This window comes from Trachurus trachurus, assembly GCF_905171665.1.
Source record: "Trachurus trachurus genome assembly, chromosome: 8".
Classification (NCBI taxonomy): Eukaryota; Metazoa; Chordata; class Actinopteri; order Carangiformes; family Carangidae; genus Trachurus; species Trachurus trachurus.
Genome location: NC_139905.1, coordinates 7764218 through 7779430, shown reverse-complemented (window position 1 = coordinate 7779430; position 15213 = coordinate 7764218). Strand labels below are relative to the sequence as shown.

Sequence of the window (15213 nt, the reverse complement as noted above, 5' to 3'; positions counted from 1 at the left end):
AAAGTTAGAAATGTGGGAACATAAAGCTGTGGGAACGTAGGGCTGTGGGAACATAGGAATGACCCCAAGAAAAACATGTGTTTCTCTCAGTTTTAATGCAAATTACACCCATGATGTACTTTTCATTCAATAAAATAAAATCTGCTTTTTCATTCATGTAAGTCTGGTCTGCAACTTTCCTGCAGTCACTCAGCATCTTTAACTTTTGGCATTTTGACCAACTGTGTAACTCGACCGAGTCCACTCCCCACCGCTCAGCCAATCAGCGTCGACCTCTTTGACCTCTAATAACCTCCCCCCCATCACGTCGCGCCGCCGTGAACCAATCAGCTGCGACGTTTCCCGTCACGCCTCCGGTGACTTTCTGAATGAGGGTGACCGAGGAATAAAACCAGGCACTTTTGTAACTACTAATTTAATTTAATGTCTTTTTCTGGCGAAGTCATTTCCTCGTTTTAAAAAAAATCTTTTCTCTCTTTTTTTTCACACAGTAGCAGCTCAGGTTATTTTTTAATTTTTATTGTTAATCCAGAAAAATAAAAAATAACAAACGAGTGATTAATTTCTAAAAACACAAATTACCCTCTGTAGATCAGTCATTGTTTTTTTTTATTTTATATCACGAAGGAGTTTATTTTTTTTGTTTCTCCAGTTTCAAAGCGGAACCAAAGTTTGACTTTGTTTTGTTTCCGCACGAACAAATAATCTGGTTTGTCTTCATTACGTAGCGGAGATGGCAGCGCTCCGGACGGTGAGTTCACTGACCGCTGTTTATCTGTGTCTGTGTGTGTCTGAGAGAGATAATTTGTCGTGTGTTTGTTTATCTTCGGGGTAAATGATTCACTTTAAAACGTGCGATTAATGAGCTGATAACGACCGAGCAGAGATAAGAGGTCGGCGGGCAGGACGGAGCACACAGTCCCGCCACCTCCGAGGGGGACTCGAGCTGGCTGGAGACAAACAAACAAAACCTCACTGAGAAAAAACTAAAAACTGAACTTATTTCGCTGTTTACAACAACTCTGCTGCTTAAAAATCACGTTTTTAAATCTTATATTAACCGTGTAGCTCCGATTTGTAATTCGGCTCAACTCCTGTTTTCTTCTTTAAACCTTATTTTGCAAAATGTAGTGTTTATTTAAATGACTTAACTTCACAGATGGATGGAGGATGGAGATAGAAAACATTAGGATCGTTGGGTTTAATTTGTGTTTTTTCGTTTTAGCCGAATTGGATAAAACACGCCTTTAATTACAGAGGGTTAGGGTAGACTTGAGTTAAATACTCTGGTGTTACATAAGACTCATAATCAGTAGCTGTTGGTTGAAATATGCGGATTTTTGCACGTAATCTGGTGTGAGATTATAAACAGTTTCCACCTCTGCAGATCTGCAGTAATAACCATGTAGGTAATTACCGTATTAGCCTACTACAGTGTTATAACAACGCTACTGTGTAGTTAATGAAGTGAGATAATTAACCCACATGTTCAGCGAGCCGGTGTTCATGTTTCAGCGTTACCTAATTTAATTCATAAATGTCCTGTGGGTCTAAAAGTGAATTAAAAACCAGGATAATACAAATAAAAGTCTCGTGCATTAGATACTTTTTTTTGTACACGTGCATGTTGCGAAGCTTCACGCGCTGTGGCTGCAACAAAAGGACAAACTTGCATCATCCATGAAACAAAAGCTGCTGCAACTTGGAGGAGTCTCCAAAGCTCTGCGTGTGTGTGTGTGTGCACCATGTGGCTGCTTTTATTTTGACATGCAATCAAAAAGGAAGAGAGAAAGAAAAAAGAGCTGTTGGCACACACAGTAACAGCTCAACACACACACACACACACACACCCTCACACCCTCTAATACCACACACACACACCTTGGCCGAACCTCTGTTACTGGCATGAGAAACTATTTCTACATCTTGTGTTGCACTTCTCCACAGCGAGCCCTTCTTCTTCTTGTTATTGTTGTTGGAGTCTGATCAGGTGTGTTTCACTCTGTCTTTTCCTGCTCTGCTGTTTAGTTTCTCGTCCCTTTTGCCCCCCCCACCACCCACCCAGGAAACTGTAAAACAAAGTTTGCATTCCTGCCTCTTTACAGTCGCCCGCCCTGCTCATGTGCTGCTGCTGCTGCTGCTGCTATTTACAGTAGGACACCGAGCACCAGCTGTGTCACACACAACAATGTCCGACTGACATTGTTTGTCATTGTGTGTGTGTGTTAGGGATAGACCGATTATCGGCATGGCAGATAATATCGGCCGATATCCTTTGACTCTGCAGCCGTGAGCTGCTCAAAACTACGCTACGGAGGCTCATGGGATTTCTTGGTTTCCCTCATCAAACTCATCAAATACACAATCCAACAACTCCAAAACACTCTGGTGGACAAGTTGTGACCTGCACATTCACCACGCTATGAGATAATAACACAACGTTACCAGACAGAGTTGTTTTAGAGGAAAATGCTGAGACTGCTTGCTGAAAAACTGCCCCTGAAGGCAACACGCATCAGCTGTTTTGCATGTATTTACCTCTAAAACAACTCAGTCTGGTAACGTTGTGTTATTATCTCATAGCGTGGTGAATGTGCAGGTCACAACTTGTCCACCGAAGCGTTTTGGAGTTGTTGGATTGTGTATTTGATGAGTTTGATGAAGGAAACCAAGAAATCCATGAGCCCATGAGCCTCCGTAGCGTAGCTCTGAGCAGCTCGCGGCTCTGCTCCACCGTTCTAAAAATAGCTTGCACCGACAATTAAAGGTAACAAACCTACTGCTAAAATGGCAATGGGCCAATTTGCCAAAATGTTGAACTATCCCTTTAAGTAAATTATTCTACAATAATTTAGTCTTTTTAATCACAGATTTTCACAGTGTACAAAAAAGAAACAAACAGTAAATGAATGCAAAATGAATATCGTTCTCAATATCTGTTATTAGTTTCCTTAGTTTCCTTGATTACCAATCATCGGTATCGGTATCGACCCTGAAAACCCCACATCGGTCGATCCCTAGTGTGTGTTTACTGTGTTTACTCCCCCAAAAAAGTCTCAGTGCTGCTGCTTTAGTTTCAGCTTCAGCTCGTTGTTCCTCAATAAACATAACGAGCTGTTCGGTGACTGGGCTGTTTCCTGTCTGCAGGCTCTCCATGGTCGACTCGTTCACGCCCTCCCCCTCTCCGTCGGCTCCCTGAGGTTCTCCAGCTCCTTCAAGGTAACAAAAGGACGACATTAACATTTTCTCTCTCGCCAGGTGAAAACCACGCCATGTGACGTCGGGCCTGACTGTACACGTCTGCTCTGTAGATTATTAACACACACACGGAGAGAAGGAAGTGCCGTGTGCTTCAGCTTTTATTGTGAAAAGTTATGAGAATTTAAAGTTTTGCTTCCTGTCTGTCTTTCCCTTCACTGTCTGCCTGTTGTAATTATTTAATTCAGCTTAATTGAACTTGATTAATTTGTGTCTAATCGACCAGATAAGTCGGCACTGTGACTCTATAGACAGCCGAAGCGGAAGCAGGAAGTAACGTCGCCATGGGACCCTTTAACTCGGAAAAAGTCTCCATGTAAGTGAACGGGAGTCAAAGTTTTATTTCGTGATCCGATTGATTTGTGTCATGAGAAAAAAATATGACCTCTACCTGTTCAAAACATCACGTTTCATGCCGAGAAATCAGCAGTTTATCGTAAAACGGCAACGGAAGAATGTATTTTGTGTGAAGACGCTCTACGGACTGCAGAAAATATGTCACCAACTGACACGGGAAAGGGCGGCATGTGGTGTGTGACGTACCTACCTAGGCGACCTGTAGTCTTTCTGGTTACAGATTCTTCGGAATTTTATTCTATGCAATAGTTTTACAACAAACTGCGGATTTCTCGGCACGAAACGTTATGTTTTTAACGGGTAGAAGTCATATTTCTCATGACACAATTCAATCGGATCACGAAATAAAACTTGACTCCCGTTCACTTACATGGAGACTTTTTCCGAGTTAAGGACCCATGGACCAGAGCGGCATCTGAGAATGACTGAGGCATTCTGGGTAATTTAGGGGCAGCGCCTGGCATTTTTAAATTGCACTCAGTAGCTTTTTGTGTTTTTGATGGAGCGTAGACTAACTAACAATCAATTTTAATGTTTTATTTTTTGTTTCTTTTGTAGCACTATGTCTCATAATTATTTTGACACCGTCCTTGAAACCCATCGTTCACGCTATCTCGAAAAACTACAATTAATCTACCGGTATGCTCATTTAGCCTCCCACAATGATCAATGACTCCACACAGTGGCCAGAAATGTCTTACGCGGACATCTACACGTATTTGGTCGAATCACCGGGGAGGTTTTGGCTAAGTGTTGTCTGTAAATAGCCTGTTAATAGCCAACTTTTTGTTAGTTAGTTTGTTAAAGCAGAAGTAAGCGATCCGGTCGTTTTGGCTAATGCTGCGTTCCAGGCAGGCTTTTGAAACCGTAAATTACAGCTTCAAGTCACAACTTACGATTTTGTAGCGTTCCAGGCAACCCACTCGTGTTTTTCTGACCTGTTTTACCTGTGAAAGTCACTATAACGGCCACTCGTAACTTCCGACCCGTGAACTCGTACCAGATTGAACTGGTACGACTTCACAGGTCGGAAAAACACGAGTTACGAGTTTCCTTGAACGCACCATAACAGTCCTCGTCCCTACGTCACCACATTCACGGCGTCCCTTGGCTGCACACACAGCCCTGCATGCCGTTCTCTCTCCTCATTGGATAAAAACTGTAGGATACGATAAATGTTTTCTCCTCGGCTCAGAGCAGAGGGACTGGGAGACCCGTGTTTCGGTCCAAACACTCTATGTAAGTGATTGCTGTCGGAAGATATAACTATTTAAGACTTATATTAACACAAAAATATCGCTTACTTCTGCTTTAAGCCAGTTAGGCTGAACCATAGACTGTAAAAAGAAGGCTGAACCTTTCAATGGAGGGATCCCGGGCGCTGCCCCTAAATTACCCAGAATGCCTCAGTCCTTCTCAGATGCCGCTCTGGTCTATGGCGCCGTTACTTCCTGCGTCCGCTTCGGCTCTCTATATATACGTGTGTAACGCTCCACTAATGGACGCATGCTCTGTCAATAACCATGATTCTAAAAATCACTTCCTGTATCCGTCGCCTGCTCTGCTCTCGTCCCGTCTTCTTCCTCCTCCTCCTCCTCCTCCTGCTCCTCCTCCTCCTGCGCCCGTCGTGCGTCTCCTCCGCCTCAGGCCACCGACATCAACATCGAGCGCAGCGCGGCATGCCGGCCCAAGCCCGACCCCTCCACGCTGGTGTTCGGCAAACAGTTCTCCGACCACATGTTGACCATCAACTGGTCGGAGAAGGCCGGCTGGGCGGCGCCGCAGATCAAACCCTTCCAGAACCTGTCGCTGCACCCGGCGAGCTCGGCGCTGCACTACTCCATCGAGGTGAGAGACACACACACACACACACACACACACACACACACACACACACACACACACACACACCTACACACACCTGCATTTATAATCAGTATATAACGTCCGGCAGATTAGATAAATCCTCTAAGAGCTATTTTAGATTTGTGTTTAAAACCCTCCTGTTGTCCTTCTGGGTCAAATTGGCCCATTCTGTTCCCTTCCTCCATCCTTCCTTCTTTCCTTCCCTTTTCCCTTCCTTCTTTTCACAATCCTTTTCCCCTTGCTTCTTTCCTTCCTTCCTTCCCTTCGTCCTTACTTCTTCTTCCTTCCCCTTTTGATCCAGTTGACCTGGTCTGTTCCCTCCCACCATCTTTCTTTCCTTCCCTTTTCCCTTCCTTATTTCCCTTCTTCCTTCCTGAATGAATCTGTTCTCTCCCTCAATCTTTCTTTCCTTCCCTTTTCCCTTCCTTCTTTCCACAATCCTTTTTGCCTCCCTCCCTTCCTTCCTTCCCTTCATCCTTACTTCTTCCTTCTTTTTTGACCCAATCTGTTCCCTCCCTCCCATCTATCTTTCCTTCCTTTTTCCCTTCCTTCTTTCCTCCCATCGTTCCCTTTGTCCTTCCTTCTTTCTTTCCCTTCGTCCGTCCTTCCTTCCTTCCTTCTTTCTTTCCCTTTGTCCTTCCTTCCTTCCGTTCATCTATCCTTTCGTCCTTCCTAACTTCCTTCCTTCCTTCCTTCCTTGACCCAGGAGGACAACAGGAGGGTTTAATTGCATATACTGGAAAATGGCCCTATAAGAAAAGGTATCAGTGTCATTGATGCAAAAAATAATAATTACAAATTGGTTTACAAGGCTGTAATTATTTTACACCGTGAGTGGCGCCCTAACTTCAGATTTTAGGAGCACAAGCAGAAAATGTAGGGGTATAAACTGTCTCGCAGGTCAAATATTCACATTTCCTTTTCACTCAAGATCCTCACACACATCGTCCTGCCACTTGTAATGACAGATTACAGATTTCTGAGTCGCCACTTCCACATTTCACCAGTGTTAAGAAAAAAAAAACGGGTTGAACATGAGCAAGTAGATGAAATATTTACTTCCACTGTCTCAGATTTTAGGGGTTTATATTTGTCTGAATAAGACAATAAAAGTCTCTCAGACTGTTAAAGAATAATCTTCACGATGTCTCATCTCATAATAATTAACAGAATCAGTGAAACTCGGTGAGTTGAAGTGTAATCTAAACACAGTGAAACATCGTAACTACAGGAGATTTAGTTTTTACTCAACAAAGGTCGAATGTGTCACAACGTTGTTTTTGGCTCCAGAGACGGAGAAAACAGATTCTCCACATGTAAAAGAAACGTGTTTGTTTGGTTCAAGACGATATCATAATATACAGTATGTAATGTGTGTGTGTGTGTGTGTGTGTGTGTTATCTCTTGTCTCTGCAGCTGTTTGAAGGCATGAAGGCTTTCCGTGGAGTCGACAACCACATCCGTCTGTTCAGACCGATGCTGAACATGGAGAGGATGCACAGGAGCGCAGACAGGAGCTGCCTTCCTGTGAGTTTCTACGCTGTCTCTCACACACACACACACACACACACACACACACACACACACACACACACACACACACACACACACACACACACAAACACACAACATGGCCGCCAGTGTACATGAAGAGTTTGTTCACAAAGAAGTTGTTGAACTGGTTCAGTTTTGCAGAGTTAAAGCAGAAGTGAGTGGTCCGGTCGTTTTCGCTAATGCTGCGTTCCAGGCAGGCTTTTGAAACCGTAAATTACAGCTTCAAGTCACAACTTACGACTTTGTAGCGTTCCAGGCAACCCACTCGTGTTTTTCCGACCTGTTTTACCGGTGAAAGTCACTATAACGGCCACTTGTAACTTCCGACCCGTGAAATCGTACCAGATCAAACTGATACAACTTCACAGGTCGGAAAAACACGAGTTACGAGTTGCCTTGAACGCACCATAACAGTCCTCGTCCCTACGTCACCACATTCACGGCGTTCCTTGGCTGCACACACAGCCCTGCATGCCGTTCTCTCTCCTCATTGGATAAAAACTGTAGGATACGATAAATGTTTTCTCTTCGGCTCAGAGCAGAGCAGAGGGACTGAGAGACCCGTGTTTCAGACCAAACACTCTATGTAAGTGATTGCTGTCGGAAGATATAACTATTTAAGACTTATATTAACACAAATATATCACTTACTTCTGCTTTAAAACTCAAAGTCGTTATTTCTTTGTCAAACTGATCAAAGCCCTGACTCCTAAGTGAAGGTTTTTCTTCGTAGAGTTTTACTGCAGCCTGTTGTGTTCGGGCTGAAGCCATGACTCATTTGTTTCTGGGCCTCTGTGGTGTCAGTGTTTTTGAAAGAGAGTTGGCCGGTACGGTGGCTCTGCAGGGACAAACTCACAGTCTGGTTTATTTTTTGAGACTGAACAGAAACACATGTTCAGTTTGAGACTCAACTGTGTCGTGTGTTTTATTCATTCGTCTTCATGGCTTCAGACTCATTCATCCGTCTGGATCGTGTTTCATTGTGTCAGTGGAGCATGAGGCTGCAGCACAGTGACACACACACACACACACACACACACACACACACACACACACACACACACACACACTTGGCTGAATCAAACTGTGAGGTTTCTCCTGCTGCAGCTCTGCCAACATGTCACCAGATCATCTTCATCCTCCTCATCCTCATCACTGTGCTGCTGCAGCTCTCTCTCTCTCTCTCACATTCCTCTGACTGTGGCAGCGGCGGCCGGTTTCATTACAGACCGACACAGTGGAGCGTTGAGTCGTTATGTAACCGCTCGGCTTCGCTCCAGTTTTTGGCTCAAATCTCAGACACATGTTCTGAATTTGAGCTGCTCTCAGAGCTCACAGAGGAAAAAACTAGAAATGCATTTACAGTACACTTGTTACTTAAAGGGATAGTTCAACATTTTGGCAAATTGGCCCATTGCCATAATCCCTATAGTCATAGCAGTAGGTTTGTTACCTTTAATTGTCGGTGCAAGCTATTTTTAGAACGGCGGAGCAGAGCCGCGAGCTGCTCAGAGCTACGCTACGGAGGCTAATGGGATTTCTTGGTTTCCCTCATCAAACTCATCAAATACACAATCCAACAACTCCAAAACGCTCTGGTGGACAAGTTGTGACCTGCACATTCACCACGCTATGAGATAATAACACAACGTTACCAGACAGAGTTGTTTTAGAGGGAAATACAGAGACTGCTTGATGAAAAACTGCCCCTGACGGCGACGACCATCAGTGGTTTTGCACGAATTTGCCTCTACAACAACTCTGTCTGGTAACGTTCTGTTATTATCTCATAGCGTGGTGAAAGTGCAGGTCACAACTTGTCCACCAGAGCGTTTTGGAGTTGTTGGATTGTGTATTTGATGAGTTTGATCCCATGAGCCTCCGTAGCGTAGCTCTGAGCAGCTCACGGCTCTGCTCCGCTGTTCTAAAAATAGCTTGCACCGACAATTAAAGGTAACGAACCTACTGCTATAACTATAGGGATTATGGCAATGGGCCAATTTGACGAAATGTTGAACTAACCCTTTAATAAAGATTTGTTGTTGTGGATGACGACTACTGAGCTCTGCACCTTTTCATCGTGTGTCGCACGGGGACGAATCATGTGAGTGAGTATTAACAAGCCCGTCTCGTCTTTCTTGCAGCTCTTCGACAAAGCCGAGCTGCTCGAGTGCATCAGGAAGCTGGTGGAGGTCGACCAGGAGTGGGTTCCTCACTCCCTGGACGCCAGCCTCTACATCAGACCCACCTTCATCGGCATCGAGGTGAGCAGAGACGTCGGCGCTCGTCAGGGTCGTCAGGTCACCCGTTAGTTTAATTAGCAGCGTCGCTGTGGAGAACACGGTCACACAGCGGGGAATCAAACTGTGATTTAAAGTATTTAATTAAAAGTTTTCTCCTCCTGCAGCCGTCTCTCGGCGTCTCCCGGGCAGGACAGGCCATGATCTTCGTCATCATCGGCCCCGTGGGTCCCTACTTCGCCACGGGCTCCTTCAACCCGGTGTCTCTGCTGGCCGACCCCTCGTTCGTCAGAGCGTGGCAGGGAGGAGTTGGAGCGTACAAGATGGGAGGGTGAGTCCTGCAGGTGTAAACTAACTAAACTGACTCTGAAGATTAAAGCTCTGTTGATTCAGCCTGTTTGAATCAGCTGGTGGAAACAGGACAGATTTGTCTGTGTTTTTGTTGATAGCAAAAACCGCCGTTGACCTTCATGTGACCCTCCACCCACAGATCTCTATCTATGTCTCTATCGTTATTTTGTTATTATTAGTGGTGGTGGAAGTGCTGGGCGAGCCGACCAGCGTTTCCTTACTTTCGGTTTTGCGGACGCTGCCCGGCGGGTCATGGGAATAACGCCGCCGAATCGCCGTTTATGGTCGGAACTACGACGGTATCTGATTGTTTTCGAACCTCTGACTTTAATTCTTGATGAATGAAAACATGAGTCTGTCTTGCGCCGGTCCAAGAATTTCACCGTGCACACGAAGGCTCACGGTAAATGTAGTATGAGAACACTTCGCTTTCCAAAACTCCTTGTTGTCCCTTTAATGGGAAACACTGTGTCGTTATCTGGGATGATAAGTTGACTAATGGCCCTAAATGACGACTATTGGTCGACCGGGGGATGCCCGCGTTGTCAGAGATTATCTTTGTCCTCTGAAGGGAAAATTTCCAGGTTCCTTTAAATGCTCAGATTGTCTGATTGTGATTTCCTATTTGAGGACAAACATCTTTTTATCTGTGAGTTTCCTCTCAGTGAAGCTGCAGTCACATCAGATCAGACGCAGCAGGAAGAGCTCAGGTTATCACTGTTGGTGGACGAGGTCGCAGGTCAGCGACCGGTCTGACCGGTCAGACAGAGGTCATGAAGGAAAGTGTCTGCAGAGATAAAAATGACTTTAGATAAGGAAGAACAAACGGGAGGCTGTTTGTACTTGAAAACCTCCGATCAGCAGCAGCAGCAGAAGAAGTAGAAGCAGCAGAAAGTGGTTTACATCGAGGCTGCGTCTGGTTTCTGCTCTGCTGTCAGTGCTGCTGTAATCTTCCACAGAGCCTGTGATCACAGGCCCGAGTCCCACATGACACCTGCTCAGCTCCACTGTGATTACATAACACCAACGCCCACCGCCGACTCACTGAGCCAACTAAACCTGCTCTCCCTCCGTCACACGGAGAGGACGATTCACTTCAGTTATCAGGACGGATTTAGCAGCAGTCGACTCCAGACGGAGGCCGGTGACCTCTGTGACCCCGGTGACACAGAACTGAGCCGGTTTTAGCTCAGTGTCGAGACATTGTCAAGTTTTTTTCTCAGCTTTATTCACTGTTTTGTTGTTGTGTTTGCTGACTGTTCATCAGAGAACAGAAGACAAACTAATGACTAAAGACAGTTTCACCATTAAAGAGGAACTAGCAGGATTTGTAGCTTAACTAGACTACATTCTTATGTTAAAGGGATAGTTCAACATTTTGGCAAATTGGCCCCTATAGTCATAGCAGTAGGTTCGTTACCTTTAATTGTCGGTGCAAGCTATTTTTAGAACGGCAGAGCAGAGCCGTGAGCTGCTCAGAGCTACGCTATGGAAGCTAGTGGGATTTCTGGGTGTACCTCATCAAACTCATCAAATACACAATCCAACAACTCCAAAACGCTCTGGTGGAGAAGTTGTGACCTGCACATTCACCACGCTATGAGATAATAACACAACATTATGAGACTGAGTTGTTTTTGGTGTCCCAGCTCTCGTCTCCGCTGCACCGCGATACAAACTTGCCCCGTAACCCATAATCTCTTAATAATGACAGATTAAACGAGGCAAGGCAAGGCAATTTTATTTGTATAGCCCGTTTTTACGAACAGTTTGTCTCCAAGGGCTTTACATGGCATCATAACAACATCCTCTGCCCTGTATATGATATATAACGTTATCTACCGCTCTACTGATTGATTTCTTGCCGGCTTCGTTGTAAACAAATGCACATGGCCGAGAGGAGGGTTAGCAACACAGAAGAAAAGTGACCGGATTTACATAGTTCCTCTTTAAGGGAAGTTTAAGGTTGATACTGATGCATATATTCACAGTAATGTTAAAAAAAAAACAGACAACAGAGACAGACAAACTGAGCATCCTGAACATCTCAACATGTGAATATTGACTCAGAGTAAATGAATAATTACAAACACAGGTAAATAATTGCTAAATTAAATAACGAAGACAAACAGAAAACACTGTATTAACAGGTTTTATGTCGTGTTACCGTGAGTTTCAGGAACATTCACATCAGGACTGTGTGATAACCAGAACTGACACTAAAACTACCGACTTGATATAAGATTATATTTGATAGAGTTACTGATCGACCAGTGTCTGTGCTCTAGTAACTAAACACTGAACCTGAGGTGCAGGAACGTGTCTCGGGTCTCGTACCTGCCTGACGTTTAACCAGTTTGTTCTCTATCATATTAACATCAGTAACAGTGAATGTTGTGTGTTTTATTCGGAGCGTTAACTTGTGACACGAGGAACAAGATGATTTTACAGATTAACACAGTGACTCATCACCTCAGTCTCACCTGGGACTCGACTGTTCGCCGGCGCCGCTGTCACACGGACGTGTTGATGTTGTTGTAACTCAGAGCGTCTTTTCACCTCTTGGCAGGAGTGAAACATTTTATTACAAAGAACAAAGAACAACGCGTTCTTTATGTTTCATCGAGGAAATGAAGCACAGTGTTTTTTTAATGTGATGAGACGATAAAGAACTGAGACAGTTCCTGTTCTCAGTGACCATAAGGAAGAAAAAAACTTTTCTTCCTTATGTTACTTTTTTTAAACTTTGTTATTATTTCACACTATTATATTTTATAAAGCATTCGTTGATACTAAATTATATGGAATTTAAAAGCACTGTTACAAGTTTGATCAAGAAGCTCATCTGTATTATCCTAATGATTATATTTTCAGTTATTTAAGAGATGTCAGTGTCAAGTCAGAGCAACCTGAATTAATCCTGAATTGCATTATTAATAAATCTACTAAATCATGAATTTATTAATCCTGAGTTACCGTAGTAAGTATCTATAACTGTGTTTATAAATTACATACCAATTGGCATCAATGCAGAAAGAGTGTTTAATAAATTATGAATTTAGTAAATAATAATTTTTAACGTTTAATAGTGAGTAGTTATTATAAAGTGTTACCCAGCCTTTTGATTTTTTATATTTTAAGCTACAAACCAAATGAAGAAGCTGCAGAGTGAGTGAAGCCTCAGATAATCATCAGCAGCAGCAGCAGCAGCAGCAACCTCATGACTGATAATTAAATAATCTCTGTAATCTGACGTCTGTTTACCGTGTGTGTGTGTGTGTGTAGTTAATTTGATGAGTGTGTTTTGTCTGTGTGTGCAGTAACTACGGGCCGACGATACTGGTGCAGAACGAGGCGGTGAAGCGCGGCTGTCAGCAGGTGCTGTGGCTGTACGGAGAGCAGGAGGAGATCACCGAGGTCGGCACCATGAACCTCTTCATCTACTGGACCAACGAGAAAGGAGGTCAGACTCAGACTGCACCGCTTGTCTCACTTGGTCTTTGTCAGGTCACAGATGAGTTAACCTAATGTTTGTGTGTGTGTGCAGAGAGGGAGCTGGTGACTCCTCCTCTGGACGGCATCATTCTCCCAGGAGTCACCAGACAGTCGCTGCTGGACCTCGCCAGAGCCTGGGTAAGAGACCACTGGAGTTAACAAGTTCATGTTCAGATGATTGTGGGATTTTAAAAAAACATGTGTAGTTTTTTTCTCACAGAGAAGTTGATTTTAGACTCACTGATAAAATGTACATTAAAGCCAGGTTCAGACTTCACGATTTCAGGCCGATTTTGACAGCGTTGTGCCCGATTATGAGCATCAGGAACGACGAACAGACGAGTAGTGTGACAATGTGTGATAATTGACAACCAGCGATTTTGTGTCTATGGCGCCCGATGGAAAGTCTAGCATGTTCAAATTTTTTGCATTTCTTGGCCTAGTCTGACATCTCCTTCGACGTGAACCTTGATGTCGACCAATAGGATGACAGAGCGCTCTGACGCATTGTTTACAGACAGTAGCCTCATGTCACCAGGCTCTTCAGAGAGGAGAAGAACCTGGTTTCTGTTCACTAGGATCTGGAAATCACCAAATTCACCAAAGTAAAAGTGTTTCACCAACATAAAACTTATAAAATAGACAGTAACTTGTAATAAAATTAAATGCAATAAAAGAACAAGGTTAACTTAATGGCTTGGGGGATTTTCTTGTAAATTATATTCCTTAAATTAAAAAGTTTCACCGCATTTTGTTAGCTTGGTGCTTTTATTTTGACAGAAAGGCCTGTGTCTCTCGCCCTGGATCCAGTTGCTTACCAAAACAGTCACTAAATGGCCTCAGAGACTAACAAACAGTGAACATGTGCTTCATGTGCGCAATATAAGCGAATGGTTTTGAGGTGAACACACTCCCTGACGGCCTAAGAAATCGCACGGAGTTGTGATCGGACATGAACAATGATTAGTCGGGGTAATACTTGTAGTGTTGCCATTCTCCTGACCAAGACAAGGCAAGAGTTTATGCAGCTGTGAAAGACAAAAAAACTCAACTCTTTAATTTTTTGAGGGTATGTGATAGTTTTCCATCCTCAGACATCTAAATATTTCAGATAAATCTAAGCTCACAACTTTGTTTAAAGGTTTTACCAGTGAAAAATGTCCAAAAAAAACAAAAAAAAGTAGGATTAAACTTTGATTCCATCTACATGTTTGTTGCTGTCTGTGCTGCAGGGTGAGTTCAAGGTGACGGAGCGTACGATGACCATCAAGGAGCTGCTGCAGGCTCTGGACGCTGGCAGGATCATGGAGGTGTTCGGAGCGGGAACGGCCTGCGTGGTTTGTCCTGTGGGCAGCCTCCTCTACAGAGGGAAGGTAGGAGATCACACATTTCTCTAGTAATGAATTGAAAAACTCTTTGATATCAAGTTCCTGTGGTTGTTATTGCTTTCTTATTAGTTCACTAATACCCCAGGAAGAATAGCTTTGGCATTGCCATAGCTAATGGAGATCCAAATAAATCAATCAATCACTAATTCATAGTGTTTGTTTACTGACGTTTAAGTGGCTGGATGACTCAGAGAAACCAGGTCATCTGGATAATTAACAAGTCTTTCCTGTTAGAACAACAGCATAGTGTCTAATCCCCTGCACATGTGACTTTGTAAAAAAAAGAAGAAGAAAAAAAAGAAAAGAATTAAGTACAGTGTACAGTGAAAGAAATCCCTTCAATATTCATGGGAATCACGTTTCTCCTTGTCTGGTGTTCAGGAAACCAGCTCACTGCAGAAACTCCCTGTATTCTACTTATATTAAAAGCATGTAAACAAAATGATTGTAGATAATTATGATTAAATCTTTGTTTTTTTTTCCTGTTTTTCTCTCATATCAGACGTATCAGATCCCGACGATGCAGAACGGTCCAGATCTGGCAAAGAGGTTCCACAAAGAGCTTACTGATATTCAGGTGAGTGCACTGACATTAACGCTTTCTGCTCAGCTTTTATTCCCACATGGTAATAAAAGCCTCCATGAAACATGCAGCTGCAGGGTTTTTTCATTGAATCTGAGTCGTCCAGTTATTAATAAAATCA

The 15213-nt window shown here is 43.6% G+C and overlaps 2 protein-coding genes across 4 annotated transcripts in view; both read left to right on the top strand.

Moving 5' to 3' along the window:
- The window catches only part of rpl3 (ribosomal protein L3), a 101112-nt gene that overhangs the window by 16653 nt on the left and 69246 nt on the right, over positions 1-15213 (top strand). The gene's annotated exons all lie outside the window — the stretch shown is intronic.
- Positions 1-15213, top strand: part of LOC310990420 (branched-chain-amino-acid aminotransferase, cytosolic-like) — a 31356-nt gene that overhangs the window by 14785 nt on the left and 1358 nt on the right. Inside the window, exons 1-11 of one of the 3 annotated variants that reach the window (XM_083977766.1) lie at positions 400-502; positions 729-751; positions 3148-3219; positions 5263-5463; positions 6898-7008; positions 9180-9299; positions 9443-9606; positions 12947-13089; positions 13174-13259; positions 14354-14494; positions 15012-15086. In XM_083977766.1, the coding sequence (XP_083833892.1) occupies positions 734-751; positions 3148-3219; positions 5263-5463; positions 6898-7008; positions 9180-9299; positions 9443-9606; positions 12947-13089; positions 13174-13259; positions 14354-14494; positions 15012-15086 (1131 nt within the window). In that variant the 5' untranslated portion in view covers positions 400-502; positions 729-733. Of the gene's footprint in view, positions 1-368; positions 752-3147; positions 3220-5262; positions 5464-6897; positions 7009-9179; positions 9300-9442; positions 9607-12946; positions 13090-13173; positions 13260-14353; positions 14495-15011; positions 15087-15213 lie in introns of those variants that run through there. The other 2 variants (XM_083977765.1, XM_083977767.1) reach the window with 2 other exon arrangements.